Genomic DNA, 17,018 nt, shown 5'->3' with positions numbered 1-17,018 from the left:
AGGTACAGATATAGGTATGGTGATTTTATGTTGCTGGAGGAAATCGAGATGCCAATAAAGTCAGATACTTCATTTACTGGCATATGAGAATGGAACCCAGATATACTTCTTGCTTGTTTTTATATTTTTTTGTTTTGTTTTGTCTTTTTTGGATGAAAAAATTCCCTCTACCAATACAAGTCAGCATCTTCTCTGCAATTTGAGAGCTTCTGTGAGTCTGAGAGATCAAGGGTCACACAATCAGTGGGTGTCAGAAGTAGGACTTGAATACAGGTCTTCTTGGATTGGAGACTAATTTTCTAACTTATTACCTCTCCTATAAACCTACATCTGCATAAATACATGTAGTCCCACATAAGTGGGACAAGGAAAGTATAAATTTTTATCAAAGACTAGGAACAAAAAAAGCTGGATAAAATTGTATAAAGGAAAGAAACCAGCTACTATTTTTTCAGTAGCTGAAAGTACTACTTTCAGAAAGTAAAGGAAAAAGCTTCCATTTCTAACAATTACATAATACTTTAAGGTTTATAACATTTTCCCCACAATATATTCTTGTGAAGCTATGTATATAAGTATTACTGTCCATATTTGACAGGTGAAAAAACTGAGGTTCCAGGAGGTGACCTATCCATGGTCTTCTAACTAGTGTTAGAACCAGGATTTGCTCAAGGACAAGAAGGAACTGAGTGACTTGCCTAAGTTGTAAAAGCTAGTGCCTTTCAGATGCAGAAGCTAAAACTAGGTTTTCCTGACTCCAAAGAAGGCTCTTTTGTAAGATTTAGAAGAACACATTCCAGAAAAGGGTCTAACTTCTGAGCACAAGAAATGCTAAAAAGCAAGCTAGGTCTGCACTCCTGCTTTCATACTTTTCCCTCAGAATTTGGTGCTAAATGTTGACCAATATTTATCAATGCTAAAAGAGAGGAAATTGCAAGTCTCCTATGTAAGACATTTATCATGGAGGTGATTCAGATTGCACTTCTGCTTAATGTGTTTTGTTAAAAAATTCCAAGCTTTATCATTAGCCTATCTCTGAATTAAAGTTCGCTCATAGGTAAATGACAATTCAATCATTAAATAAAGGTATTGTCATAGTTCTTTGAGTGGACTTAGAGTCCACACTTTCAAGTCTGATCTTATTGCACCCAGGAGTTATTGCTTCATTTCCTCAAAGCCCACAAATATCTATGAGAATTTGTGCACATGAGAGTGGGCATGAGATTGGGAGAAAAGGCATGAAGAGAGTGCTTGCTCACTTTTGATTCAGAAAATAGATTTTAAGGCTGGTTCCTCAATGAGGACTAGATTTCATAAAAGGTAAATGATACACTATAAAAAAACCAATCTTTATAGTAAGTATTTAATTGTGTCCCTATTGTTTCCCCACAGCAAAATGAAAGCTTCTTGAGAGCAGGAACCATTTCTTCATTGGCCTTGTATGCTCAGTGCCAAAGTGTATGGTAAAACCTTCAGAATGTTTATTGAATTGGGTTGAAAATATATTGAATAATAGGTGTAAGTTCTTTAAAAGATTTTGATGCTGCCCACCATCCAGGCAGAAAGATCACAGTTATAAAAATTGTTATCTGTGACAGAGGATTGTCATAGTTCCTTCTTCAGGTTTCTTGTACCATATATTGTTGTGCCATAGTTCCCTTTTATTATCCTAACTCAGTTTCCCTAATTGTCCTGCTTCCATTTCCCTAAATTGTTCTGTCTCAATTTCTCTGAATTGTTCTGCCTGGTTGCAATATCCCCCTCTCCTAATCATCATGATCCAGATAAGGAGAAAAACCTTCTATCTTAGACAGCATAACCCTTAGACCTTCCCTACTTATCAGAATGTCCAGTGCCTTCCCCCATTCTGTCACTGTTCTTCTTGATCCCAAGTTATCAGAATGTCTGGTGCTTCCCCCCACACTGTCAGAACTGGATTGATAGTCCGTTCCACTCTCAGTGCTCTGACTCCACCCCTGCCTTGGTCTACCTCCTGGTAGCTTGGAGCCATGTGCATATATACTTCACAGGAAGTACATATTAGCTGCTGGATGCTTTGGACATCAGCCCTGGGGGCAACATGCCCCTAGCACAATCTCTCCTCAGAAATCCAAATAAAATATTAAAAACTCTCTAATTTCTATCTTGCCTCAGTTTCTCCAGCATTACAATATATTTATACTTGTTGCTTCTGATCTTAGAATATAAGCTCTTGGGGAGCAGGGATTGTTTCATACATTGTATTAAATCCCTTTTACCAAGCACATTATTTGGCAAATAATAGATATTTAATAAATACTTGTTGACTGATTCTACCATGTTTACAGATTTTTCTAACAACAATAGCAACAAAAACCTGATAATATTTATAACTAAAATAAAATAAGGAGACTTGTAGAAGATGTATTTTAAAGACCTATGTGCCCTACATGCTAAACTCACTTTACATATATTTTTAACAAGATTCTTTTCCAAAGAATCTTGCCAAAGAAATGCCTACCTAATACTCTAACTCTAATTTTAAAAACATAAAGATTTTAATAGAGAAAGACTCAATAGAGAAATAGGGAGAGAAAAACCCTCTGAAATATTGAGTTACATTAATGTTCTGAGCAGTAATGTTTCTACCTTCAGAAAAGACAGTTTTAAAAGCAGCTGGCTGGTTTGGGGGTCTTGGGATATTTATAAATTCAGGAAATTGATCTGTCATTCTTGTCTTCTCTTTTCTATTTTTGGAAATCTTCTGGGGCATTAACAAAACTTAAGCCTGGGGATTATAGACACTGCCTCATAAGGGATATTAAAATTCAACTTATTCACATATTTCAATGTTCTCTATATAATAAAGTTGTGTGTAACTAACTCCAAATTACCCAGCTGACAAAGTATTTATGGTTCACCTAAATTATTCCATGGTCCATTCTTGTATTATATCATGAACATATGTCCTCTTTGTTATTATTCAGTTATTTCAGTCATGTCTGACTTTTTGTGACCCTTTCTGGGGTTTATTTGGCAAGGATATTAGAACAGTTTTCTGTTTCCTTCTCCATCTCATTTTATAAATGAAAAACTGAGGTAAACAAGATAAAGTGACTTGCCCAGGGTCATACAGCTAGTAAGTGACTAAGGCCAGATTTGTACTCCAGAAGATGAATTATCTTGACTCCAAGCCCAGCACTTTATCCCCTGAACCATCTAGCTTCCCAATATGTTTTCTAGAAAAGGAATTCTGAAATTTATAAATGAAGGTGAATTATTTCTTGTATATATGTACTTGAAGTGAGATGATGAGGAAGAAAAAGATGAGAGGGGACAGGGAGAAGAGAGATGAGATGGGAGAAATAAGAGTATAGGAGGAGGGAGAGGGAAAGGAGAGGGAGAACAGGGGGTGGGGAAAAGAGAAAGAGAGAAAGAGAAAGAGGAGAGGGAAAAGAAAATAAGAGAAGAGGGAAAGAAATATGAGAAAGAAAAGTGAAGAGAAAAAGAGAGAGAGCTAGAAAGAGAGCTAGAGGAAGAGAACAAGAGAGAAAGAAGGAAAGGAGAGAGAGAGAAGGAGGAAGGCAGAGAAAAAGGGAGAGACAGAAAAGGAAAAAGAGGTGTGGAAAAAGAGACAGAGGGAGATAATGAATGAGAATTTCTACAAGAAAATTTTTCTCTTATATTAAGTGATGCTAGCATTGCCTTTCATTGCTTTGGCAATCTTTCAAGTGGCAAATCCTGGAATGATGGAATAACTACTTTCAAAATTAGAGCTAAAAGTTTCATTCATACTATAAAGCATACAGTTTTATTTAAATAATACTAGCAACTAGTGTTACAATTCAGCTAATGTTTGGAGTGGAATTTTTTTCCCCTTAAATTTAAAACATCTCTCTGTTCCATTAACAAGAGGAATGAACAAATGTATTTGCTGAGGCCCAGTAGCAAGCCCCTCTTGAGGCTCCTTTTAGCCTCTACAGCAGTAACTATAAGCCTTACCTGCAGCAGCAAAGAGAAGCATGAAAGTAATGTAACACAAGTTTGCTGGCCAGCAATGGGAATGGAGAGAGAAGAAAGGATGTCACAGTCTCACACCAAAACATACACACGCACACACACACCAGCAGGTAAGTTTTCTCCTCAGATCGTGGGAACCATTTTCCAGGACCACTGCACAGATTACCTGAATCTCCTAAAATGAAATGAGAGGTAAAAAAAAAAAAAAAAAAAAAGGAAGCCTCTTGTTATAAATCTTGGGATTCTTTTTTCCCTTATTTCTTTAAATGCATTTCCCATTCCTAATATAAAAGAGCTGGTCCTCACCTCAACGTGCTCCATCATATAATGAACAAGACTGGCAGAAGAAATTATATCTAATGTATCATTTTTATTCTGTCCTTTTAAAAGAAGGACAAAGCTTATCAGTGATGGAGGACACTCAAATATTGCCATACACCAGTCTTTCCATGGGCCTGAGTACTTGGTGTGGTCCAGAAGTTTCAGGCAGTTCCAATTACAAATTATATAAACTATATAAAGTGCTTCACTTTGCAATTTGACATACAGATATGTCAAATTGTATACAAAAAGCATCTTCATACTACTACTGTTACTTCTACTTGTTAATGTAGTGTTGTAACATTTATTTATATATTAGTTTATTTTATAATTTTTATATAAAGTTTATTTTATACAATGTTTTAAGGTTTGCAAACTTTTGCATACCTTATCTCATTTGTTTCTCATATCAGCCTTTTCCAATACTTCAGATATCATTATCCTTACTTTTACAGACGAGACTTGTCCACAGTCCACAGCAAGTTTTGGTGTTGGCATTTGAATTCAGCATCCTGACTCCAAGCCTAGCACTTGACCCACTATACTAAACTGTTTCTCCACAATGCAAAGAACCATTCAAAAGAAAACTATCCACATCGAAGCACTGATTTTCAATTTTTCAACAGGATTCATCAAGAAATAGTGAAAACAGACAATTCTGCCACCCATTGTTTGGGTGATTTCATCTGTAAGGTTTTATAGTGACATCCATTAGTTTTTAGTAAGACTGTCTCACTTTGGTAACTTTGAAAGTAACTAAAGAAATTGTTTTACTCACAGAGTAATAAGGATGTTCCCCTTTTTAGAAAAGGGTAAAAGGCATGATAATGCAGATCCCCAAATTCAAGGATGTGTAAGGCTAAAAGAGTACATGCAAGTGGCCCGGAGGAAGGTGAGGTGCCAAGGAGAGGATGGGAGGCCTTCTTATAGAAACAAAAAACAAACAAACAAACAAATAGACAGACCAAAAAAAACAAAAAAACAAGTCAACAACACAAAAAGAAAAGGAATAAATGCAAAAGAAAGTGCTGAGGCTCAGCAAACCAGGTTATCCTGAAGTTAACAGTGTTAGCCAGAAGCAAGGATACTTTCTAACTCCAGTAAGTAACAAGCAGAAACTCAAGAGGAGGCAGAACTCCATACTGATTCTGATGCCATGCTAGCCTGAAGATTGGCTTAATATAGTACACTCATTAAACTGATAGTATTTTGACTTGTGATCTTGGTTACTAATAAAGAATGTTTTTTTAGAGCTGGGCTTCATAGACAGATTTCAAGAAGTCTGTGAATTGGGTTGGGAAAAAAATATTTTCATTTTCACTATCCTCTAACTGAAATTGAACATTTTTTTCCATTATGAATTTAAAAACAAAACAAAAACACATTAATTTGAGAAGCAGTATTTATAGGCTTCACAGTCTGCCAAAGGAGGAGTTGTGATGTATATATATATATATATATATATATATATATATACACACAAAAAAAAAAAAAAAAAGAAATCCTTGGCTTTGAGAAATACAGCTATCACTTCAGAACTGAGGGAGATAAAATAATTTAAGCACAGGTTATTATCATTGATGGAGGATAGCCAAACTGTGACTTTTTTAAAAGTACACAGTGCTTTGTTGTAGCAATAGTCTCTTGCACATGACCTTAACTTGATATACATCTCAAAAAAGCTGAGCCTACTGTTTACTACAGAGAAATCTGGAAGCAATATAAGAAAATATAAACTTTATAAAGAAGGGGACTATGTATTCTCTGTCTACTTTATGGCAATTCAGTACTGTGCATCAAACCATGAGTTACTGCAGGAATAACAGCATCCTCAGACATCTGTACTCAGTTAGCACAACTGTTACTGGGTATTTGCATTACTCCTGAGATAAAGTACCTTTTTTATGTGTTTTTGTTTGCTTAGGAGTTGAATCTGTGATTGGTCCCTCAACTAATGCAAACTGGGACAAATTTACCTGCGACTGGCCCCTCCATCAAGGCAGATCAGCAATTCATCTGTGACTATAGTCCTAGAGTCACCTGAAATACTCAAGACATTAAGTGGTTTTTCCAGGGCTCACACAGTCAGTATGTTTCAGAAACAAGATTGAATCCAGGTCTTTCTGGCTCCAAACTGGCCTTCTACTCTCTACACAACACTATTTCTCAATGCACCCTTAAAAATAGCACAAGGAAGGAATGGAACTTCAAAGGCCTCCCAGCAGAATAGAATTTTACATTTAAAATTCATCTTCCTTTTATGCTGTCTACCAGAGACAGACAAAAAGACACAGGAGCTTCTAATGGCCTGCCAAGATATTTAGGGCTTTGTTTTTGTGAAGGATAAGAGAACTTAGGGAACAATGATTACATGGTTGGCTCACAATGAGGTAATTATTTTTTTCTTGAACAGCTGGACCAACTGGAAAACCACCTAAAGGCTGCTGTTGGAGGAAGTCATGCAATAGAAAAACCAAAAACTGCAAAAGTTTCCATGATAAATGCAGACACTTGTGTTCAAATAGCTTCACCTGCATTCTAAATTAACGAAAGGCACACTGGTGAAGACAGCCCCAGAGAAGCAATACAAAAGCAACATACATTATCTTCTTTTGAGGGCCCCTTTCAAAAAGGTATATTTTCTGACTAGGGAGCTGCTGCTGCTGCTGCTGCCATGCACGGAGAATTAAGGTAGCTAATGGAAAAGCACACTTTGCATGGAAAATAACTATCAGGGTTAAGCCTATAAAAAGCTTTCTGAAGTGTGTGAAGGGAATCCAGAAGGCTCTTTGTTTTTCTTTTTTAATAGAAAACAATTTGGTGTGAAGATCCTAGAAGATTATACTCAATAATAATGCATTCATAAAAACTCAGAAAGTATTCTTATATGCTCTTAGACATTTAAGATTCTGCTCCCATCCTATATGTATGAATTCTGCCAAGAAGTGATGGCACAGAATAATTACCTGTTCTGCAACAACTCTGGGGTAAGGGACATGCTCATCGTATATTTAGTGTGAAAACAACATTTTCACTTGAGAAGCTTCCCTAGCCTTAGAGGTAAAACCTCATCAATGCTTCAGCTTCATATTAATATGTCACAGACTAAGAGTTTTGAGATATCACGATGCCACCAAAGGGAAAGAGAAAATTATCTCCCTTCATGGAATATGACTTTGACATTTCTTCAATTCCAAATTTCCCTCTGGTGTTCCCTACCTCCATGAGAAATGACTCTTTTGTAAGGCTCTATAACTTTCATGTCAATCCTTTGCTCCTGCTCCCCGATCACCACGGTCCTCCACAACCGATTGTCCTCCCGCTCCTCTTCAGCAGTATATTCTGGAATGGACTCTGCTTCCTGGCCAGAATCTTGGAGGGATGTTGGGTCCTCTGGGAGGAAAATAAGAAGTACAAGCAGTAAGGATTCAGAACAGAGGTTTAGGAATTGGTAGCAATATTTCATGAGAAAGATGAATGACTAATTATAAACTCATCAATGGCTTGCATTTAATATTCCTTTATATTGTGCATACGCAGTTTGATATAATGGAAAGAATCCACCCTTCAGTCAAAAGAGGTAGGTTCAAATCTTGCCTCCAACCAGTGTGATCTTGGACAAGCCCCAAGTTTATGGGACTCAGTTTCCATCTATAAAATATAGGTGTAGAATTAATTATTCTCTGTGGTCTCTTTCAATTTGATATCTATAACCCCATGAGCTGAACTATCATCAGTACCATTATTTTAGTAAATAGCATGCATTTCATAATAATTGAGTTATTGAGAAGCCAAATTCATTATCTATATCCTAAGAGAGGTCCAGTGGTAGTTATCTTAATATCCATCTAGGTCCAAGACCATACCAAGTTAATCATGATCATGAGACATAGACAATATTAGCTCCATGGGTCTCTGCAGGGAGTAGGGATAATATAGTATAGTAGAGCTAGATTTAAGTGCAGCATGACCTTGGGATCCTTAGAGAGAGCCCAAACTGTAGGCCTATCCTTAACTACATCTAAATTTATTTTGAGGCCTTGGAATTACTCAATTTTAAGGGATATTTGGGAAAGAGGGGCATGGGACCAGGAGCAATCTGAAACATTGTCTCCAGAGTTGCTACTAAAAGGTATGAATGCCTAGAAATGGATGTGGGGAGTAAGGGGATGCAAGTATGAGTTAATAACACAGAACAAAGATCTGAGTCTCTTTGATCTTCATGTATGAGTTTTGTTGAATCAGTAATACCCTCTGCTTCTTAATTCATTTCTTTCTACCAATATTGCCTTTTCTTCCTCATATACATGAAGCACCCACTGAATTTTTAAAGTGGGAACCTGAGAGCTTTTAAATTGAGCTCTATTGCAATATTCCAAGCAAGTGAAGATCTAGGTTCAAATATTCCCATTGACACATATTAGGTCTGTGTCATTGATCAAATCACTTAACTACTCAATACCCTAGGCAAATTCTCTAAGATTATAAATTATAATAGCTGGATTGCTAATCTGCATAGGTAGATGGAATTTCTACATGAAGTCACAAATTTGTACATGTGTTTAGATACACACACACACACACACACATTTCCAACCCCATTTTCCCCAGGAACTGCAATCCTATATTTCCCACTGCATGCCAGAGATGAGTATCATCTAAATAGTCCTGACATGAAGGGAAGACAACCATACAGTTGAGGAGGAAGCTTTGAATAAGCAGATTCCCAAACATCAATGTTTCAAATTCTCTTTAAAGTACGAAAGGCAGCCGAGTGGTGCAGTAGACAGAATTCTGGACCCAGAGTGAAGATCTGAGTTCAAATCCAGCCACAGACATTTAGTGTGAGACTCAGAAAAAGTTTCTTAACCTTAATCTGCCTCAGTTTCTTCATCTAAATGATAGCAACTTATCTCCCAGAGTTGTTATAAGGATTAAATACAATAATATTTTAATAGTATTTTGCAAAATTTCAAAGGCACCATATAAATGTTAATTGTTATTATTAAATTGCAAGTATTGAATCAGTTTAGTTCTGCCTAGAGAGAATGTCACAATATATCTCTGATTGTAATAATAGTATTTAAATTTATTTAGTTTTATGCTTTGCAAAGCAACTTGTACATTATTTTTATTTAATTCAACAATCTTGTGTTTCTCCATTTTATAAAGGAGGAAAAGGAGGCTCAGGGAAATTAAATAATTTGCCCAAGGATTCACAGCTAATAAGAATCTGAGGTCTTGAACACATCTTCTTGGGTCCAAGTTAGGCACTTTAACCACTTCATTCTGCAGCCTCTGGAATCTCCAGAGGTTCTGCAATTTCTCCACAAACCTCATACCCATTCTTCTACTTCCTGAATTTTTATCACTGCCCTTCTAATCTAACTCTCTTCCCCTCAGTTTTTTTTTTTTATAAAGAAAATGAAGAGATAAGCTAAATGACTTTTAAGGCCATATAAGGCCTTAAATCCTTTTATCCTATGACTTTGTTTACTCAATTATTTCTTCTCTCCCAAGAATGAGAGATGAATTAGAGAAAGCATTGCCCAAGGCAGAGAAAGTGTTGATGGAGAAAAATTGTGAAATATAAAAAGGTTGAGATATTTAGTTTTGGGGAATTGTATTAATTATGCTAACGAGTAATTAATAAAAGGATGATTATTTGGCCATCTTCATAAACTAAAGATTCCTCATGGAATTTACTCTAATTCATCTTCTCTAATAATCTTTTGGTCTTTATGGTTCTTCCTTCTCCCTTAACCTGACTTCCCTCCTCCTCCCCATATCCATTCATTTAATAAATCTTACTGATTTTACTTTTTAAAAAATGGAGATGGAAAATGCACATTGATCCTTCTTTCCACTCACATGGCTTCCAGTTCAGGTTTCTATCACTTTAATTTAAATAATTAATTTATTACTTTAATTTAATTGCCTGCTAACTAACCTTTCTTTTTTCAATTTAATTTATCACTTTAATTTAATTGCCTGCTAACTAGTCTTTCTTTTTTCAATTTCTTCCCTGTCCAGTTCATCAACACAGATGCCAAAACAATTTTCCTAAGGCATACATCTGTCTGCAATATCACTCTGCTATCAAAAGAAAATTTCATTGACTCACCACTGCTTATATTAATTGTTAACTTTATTTTTAAATTAAATTGAATTTTATTTTCAGATCCAAATTCTGTGCCTCCCACTCCTGCAGTCCCCAAACACATACTTTTGAGAAAGGCAGAAAAACAAAACCTGTTACAAATTTGTATTAATCAAGAAAAATTCCCACATTGTTCATGTCCTAAAAACGCAAACCAAACCAAACCAAACCAGACCAAAACCAAAAACATGAGCTTCAGTCTATACTCTAAGTCCATCATCTCTTTAACTGAAAGTCACCATTGTTTTTAGGGTCAACAAATGTCCTTAGTCAAGCATTTAAGGCCCTACACAACTTGTCTCCAACTCACTTTCCCAGTCTCACATCACTCTACTGCCATTCATGAACTCTTATGTTCTAAACAAACTCAAATATTAAATTTCCCTAAGCTTGATGTTTCATTTCCTAACTGTGCATCTTTATAGGCTAAACAAAGTCAAACATTAAATATCCCTAAGCTCAATATTCCATTTCCTAACTGAGCATTTTTTATAGGCACATTTTTATATGTGCATTTTATAAAATATAAAACTATATTTTTATACCTGTTGGGTATCCAGAATTTACTCATCTCTTTCTCCCAGAGTTCCCATCTTCTTCCCAGAAGAAAGGAGCTATCTCCTCTATAAAGCCTTCTCTAATCCCATCCATTTATTATTTCTCTATTTCATTTTATCTTGCTGTTGCTTATTTATATTTGTGTTACCTTCTCTCCCTCCCCCCTCCCCCCCCCCATTAGAATATAAGCTCCCCAGGCCAGTTTCACTTATGTCTTTGTATCTTAAGTGCCTAATATAACACCATGCAAATACTATGTAATATTTCTTGAACTGAATTTGTAATGTATTCTGTGATCATGTCTGTCCTCTATCCAAAGAGGCTTCCCACTAACAAGAAAGAAAGCATAAATATTTGATCTTGATATTCAAGCCCTCTGTAATTCTATCCAACTCCAGTTGTACAAAAGTGAAGTTCTTTCTATGTTTCTGTTTTTTCTTTTGTAATCTTGTTCAATAATTTTTTATTGTTGACTCTTTGGGATTCCATTTGGGATAAACTTGGTAAAGACACTGGAGTGATTTGTTGCTTCCTTCTCCAGCTCATTGTGACTTGCCCAAGATCACACAGCTAGTAAGTCTCTGAGGCCAGAATTGAATTGAGGAAAATGAGTCTTCCTACTTGTAAGCCCAGTCTTCACTGAGCCACCTAGATGCCCCTCCTACCATCTTTAATGTCTATACTTTCACTCATGTTGTTTTCCCATACCTGGTATAGGCTTCCTACCAATCTCTCTGCTAATGTCTCTCCTTCAAGGCTCTACTTAGATAGTACTTCTTCAGAGAAGTCTTCCCCAATCCTGCCCAGCTAAAACTGTTTTCTCCTTTAAATTCTTTGAATTTTTTTTCTGGTTTTTTTTTTTTTTTTTTTTTTTTTAATTTCTCCTTTCCTATTACCTGGTTATTTGTCTACTTGTCCTTCCCATTAAGATATTGCTAGCTCCATGAGCATAGGGACTTGATATAGACATCTCTAATTTGAATCATAAGATCATAGATTTAGGGCTAAAAGAGATCTTAAAGGTGATTTAATCTAGCCCCTTCATTAACAGATAAGGAAATGGAGATTAAATAAGTTTTCCACACTTACATATTTAGTCAGTGAATTAGAATTTAGTAAGTACCTACTATGTGCTAGGCACTATGCTAAGCACTGCATGGGTAGTAACTGGGACAGAATTTTAACCCAGGGCTAGTACTTCTCCCTTTTAAACAACACATCATAGCTAGCACATGGTAGGCAATTAATAAATGCTTATTAATTTGAATTAAATTGATTTTTATGAGATGATTATCAGCTGCAGGAAATTTACTCTCTACTCATGGAAAAAAGAAACTTGTGCACCTTCTCACACAGAAAATGGCCTAAGATTCACTTCAGAAAAGTGGTAACTTAAGCAAAGTCAATAAATTTCAGTCTGGAGAACAAAGAGGGATGACAGCAAATGGGTAAATCTCTGTCTCATAATATGCTTATCAGAAATATTCAGCCTTAAAAAATTCTTCTCGTTTCTCTATCTCCTACCAAGTTCAAATGTAAATGCATTCTAATATCATTATATTGTCAAAATTTGAATAATGGAAAATACCATGAACAGAATAACTTTGCTGTTGGTTTGGAAAAACAACAATGGAAACGGGTCATCTGCATTTCTGCCAGTGAAGATTTCAAATTTCTAAGCTCAATAAAATGGAGCATTATAACAAATGCAAATTTTTTTTAGTATGAACGATGATCCTTCTAAGATATTTGCTCCTTGTTCCATATGACACTTCTAATGTCCTTGACATTTCAATGTACTTTTTGTTGTTGTTCTGGACCTCTGATTTCAGCTAAGTAGAAACTCTTGACCATGAAAACTTTATCATTCTATAAATGTGCACTAGTCTGTAATATATAGTCTTAAGATTACATGTCAGGGCAAGTAGGTAGTGCAGTGGACAGAGCACCAATCCTGAACTCAGGAGGACCCAAGTTTAAATCTGGCCTAGGACACTTAACATTTCCTAGCTGTGCAAGTTACTTAACCCCACTTGCCTCAGCAAAACAAATAAGTAAATGAGTAAATAAATAAAGGATTACATGTCCTGGGGAACTAAGAGGTTAAGTGACTTTCCCATGATCAGACAGTCAGCTAGTAATTGTCAGAAAAATTTGAACTCAGATCTCCCTAAATCCAGATAGATTACCTTCATCATGCTACTCTGCCTCTCTAACCACCCTAAAGAACTTTTTAAGTTACCTTTAAACTTTTACATTTAAATGTTTCCATTGTCTAATTGTAAATATTTTTGTAATAGCACAGGAGTGAATACAAGTCCTCTAATAAAAAACCAGTTTAACTTAAAATGCTTTTAGTGCTCCTATTCAAGCTTGGGAGATTCCCCCCACCCAACTTTTAAACATATTTATTTAAAGTGTTGAGTTCCAAATTCTATTCTTCTCTCCTTTCTCCTTTCTCTCCCTGCCCCTAAGACAGTAAGCAATCAGAATAGATTACATGTGTGCAATTATGCAAAACATTTCTATATTAGTTATTTTGTATAAAAAGACTTGAATGAAAAAATGAAAGAAATTGATAAAAAGCATGTTTCAGTCTATATTCAATTAATATTAGTTCTTTCTCTGGAGGCAGATAGGATAATTCATCATTAGTCCTTTGGGATGTCTTAGATCATTGTATTGCAGAAAATAGCTAAGTCACTCCCAGCTCTTCAATGAAAAATATTGTTGCTACTATATACAATGTTCTGCTGGTTCTGTTCATTTCATTATGAATCGGTTCATGTAAGTCTTTTAAGATTTTTCTAAAATCATCCTGCTTGTCATTTCTTATAGCACCAATAATATTTTTTCATAATCATATACCACAGCTTGTTTAGACATTCCCCAACTGATGGGCATCCTTTGATTTCCAATTCTTAGTCACTACAGAAGGAGTTAAATAAATATTTTTGCACAAATAGGTTCATTAACCCCTCCCCCCCTTTTAAAATCTCTTTTGGATATAGACCTAGCAGTAATATTGTAGATCAAAGGGAATGCACAATTTTATAGCTCTTTGGGCATAATTAAGTGTGGGAGTTTTTAAAACCTAAAACAAAATAAAATAATGTACAAAACCATTTCATGAAATAATTTAAACATTTGTTAAATTAACTAATGAAAAGGATGCTTCAAATAGTGGATATTCAGTGAAAAATTACTGAATAAACAGAAGTTTGATATTTTCTATTTGGTCTTGATGAAGGTCATACCTCCATGGTTCAAGTCTGACAACTTGGCAAGATAGGTGGGATAAGAAGTTGCTGGGGAAGGGAGGATCTCTTGGAACATGTACAGGAACAAAGAAAAAGAAACCCTAAATAAAGCAAAACCAAAACCAACACATGTTATTTGATCCTCTGAGTAAACATTACCTAAAGTTATCCAGTTATATGGGAAGTCAGGGTGGTGCCTGAAGGAGAGGCTGGAGAGGCTTCCTATTGACAACTAAATAAAGTATAAATGTTTGACCTTGGTATTCAAAGTCCTCCTTAATCCTGTCCAACTTTATTTCATACTACTCCATTCCTACAAAATTGGATTTCCCTCTATGCTCCTGTTTTTATCCCACCATTTTTCATCTTTGTTCCTTTACCCATGCTGTTTTTTCATAACTGCAATGGGCTCCCGACCAACCCATCTGCTAATATTTCTCTCCTCCAGAGCTCTAAAGAGGACTATGCCTTTCTCTTTTACCTAAAGTCACCAACATTCCTTCTTCACTGTTTACACATTTTCTCAACATTGACAGGTGGTAAATTACATAATGCTTTTCATTTTAGAAGTTCTAATTTTAAATTGTGTGGAGTGAAGAGCAGGTAATCATAGGATCAGAGGCTTTAGGTCTGAAAAAGGCTTTAAAAATCATCTCATTCAGCTTTTCCATTTGAGAGAGGACACTGGGGCTCAGTTTCACTAAAAAGTAAATCTATATATAGCTAGTCAAAAAAAAATTATGAAATTCAAACTTAGGTCTTCTGTCTCCAAAAACCAATAAACTTTTCTATTTCTGTTTAATTTGATAGCACTTATTTTCTTTAAAAAAAAAAAAAAAAACCCAGATTTTATTTAACATTTTTACATTATCTAGATTTCTTTCTGTAACCCTCCTTCTTCTGTATTTATTTACTTATTTGTTGTTTGTTTATTTGATTATTTATTTATTTTTACTTAGGCAATTAGGGTTAAGTGACTTGCCCACAGTCACACAGCTAAGACGTGTTAAGTGTTTCAGACCAGATCTGAACTCAGGTCCTCCTGACTTCAGGGCTGGTGATCTATTCACTGCACCACCTTGTTGCCTCTTCTGTATTTATTTTCAATAAATTAACAATAAATTAAATTGAGGCAGAGTCAATAATGACCCATGTTGAGCTTCAGGTTGGGTTGGGAATTCTTAAAGAAGATATTATTTGCATCTTTTTTTTTTAAATGTGATACAGTGTGAGTAAATATTCTATAAACATTCGGTAAATGAATTCTTGGGAGAGTAAGACTAGAGTGAGATTTAGCATTTCCTCCAGTGTTTAGCAATGTTATGACACAGAAGACAATAAAAAGCTTAGGATCAGAGAATCATAGGGCTAAAATTGGAGAGGATCTCCAAGACAACTTGGCCTAATCTCTTCATTTTATAGATAAGAAAACTGAAACTTAGAAAATGAGTTTCCCAGGGTTATATCCAGGGGAATTATGGGACTCAAATGGGTAACAGATGGACAGTCTGGAAATCTTAACATGCTTCCAGTTATAATTATTGCTGTTGTTGTTGTCATAGCAGTTGTTAGCTTACTGTTACCAATCCTTGGACTGGTAACAAGTAAGCCTTCTATTGCCATCCTACTCAGCTCAAGTCGCATTTATAAAGCAAATATAAGGGTGTATTTGTAAATGTTTAGCAATGGGGCTCCAAGGGAAAAATAAAATGCATGTATATAGAATTTATTAAAAAATTAATTGATGGCTATATTTAATATGATTATTTTTCTTTTTTTCCAATAGAATTTTATTTTTCCAATTCTAAAGAGTTTTTAGCATTTATTTTTTATAAGATTCTAAGTTCCAAAGTTTTTCTCTTTTTCTACCTTACCTCCTCCCTCCCCAAGATAGCAAGCAATCTGATATATAATCTATATATATATATAGCTAGATATAGATTATATATGATATATATATGCACTTTAAAAATATGTTAATTTAAATTTCCATATATTATGTTTCAAACTTGTAAGTCTTTGATATAAATATTATAGACACACTTAGTCTCACTTTATAGATAAGAAGACGCAGAAAGATTACATCTTACAGATATCTAGATGCTAAGTACCACAGGCAAGATTTGAAGACAGACCTTCTTGTTTCTATAATTATGGTTTTAATTATTGAACTATGCTGTCAGGTATACCTAACCTAACCTCACTAGCTTGCACAGATTCCTTTTATTTTGCACTTTTTTGTATTCCTCTCCCCCAATTACCTAAAAAAATAGTTTTCAAAATTCAGTTTTGAAAGATTTTGAGTTCCACATTTCTTTCCCTTTGTCCTTCTTTCCCTTCCCTCCTTCTTCCCCACAATAGCAAGCAATCTGATATAATTTATATATGTACAATCATGTTAAACATATTTCCACACTAATCATGCTGGGAAAGAAGAATCTAAACAAAAGGAAAAAACCATGAGAAAGAAAAAAACAGACATAAAAAAAAAAAGTGTTTCAATCTGCATTCAGACTCCATAGTTCTTTTTCTGAATGTGGATAGCATTTTCCAGCACAAGTCTTTTGGAAATGTCTTAGATCACTATATTGCTGAGAAGAGCTAAGTCTATCATCTCACTAAGTCTATCATTGATCATTGCAAAATGTTGCTGTTCTTATGTGCAATGATCTCCTGGTTCTGTTCATTTCACTCAGCATCAGTTCGTGTTAAGTCTTTCC

At 35.2% G+C, this 17,018-nt stretch overlaps 1 protein-coding gene across 15 annotated transcripts in view; it reads right to left on the bottom strand.

The window, feature by feature from the left end:
- PRUNE2 (prune homolog 2 with BCH domain) overlaps positions 1-17,018 on the bottom strand; it is a 295,576-nt gene that overhangs the window by 26,993 nt on the left and 251,565 nt on the right. For 13 of the 15 annotated variants that reach the window (XM_031945513.1, XM_031945525.1, XM_031945514.1 and 10 more), the window contains 2 exons: positions 7,540-7,713; positions 4,166-4,174 (listed from right to left, as the gene is read on the bottom strand). In XM_031945513.1, the coding sequence (XP_031801373.1) occupies positions 4,166-4,174; positions 7,540-7,713 (183 nt within the window). The remainder of the gene's footprint in view (positions 1-4,165; positions 4,175-7,539; positions 7,714-17,018) is intronic. The other 2 variants (XM_031945512.1, XM_031945517.1) reach the window with 1 other exon arrangement.

The sequence above is a fragment of the Sarcophilus harrisii genome, chromosome 1, assembly GCF_902635505.1.
Source record: "Sarcophilus harrisii chromosome 1, mSarHar1.11, whole genome shotgun sequence".
Lineage (NCBI taxonomy): Eukaryota > Metazoa > Chordata > Mammalia > Dasyuromorphia > Dasyuridae > Sarcophilus > Sarcophilus harrisii.
The sequence above is the reverse complement of the archived record's forward strand: the minus strand, read 5'-3'. Positions and strand labels throughout refer to the sequence as shown.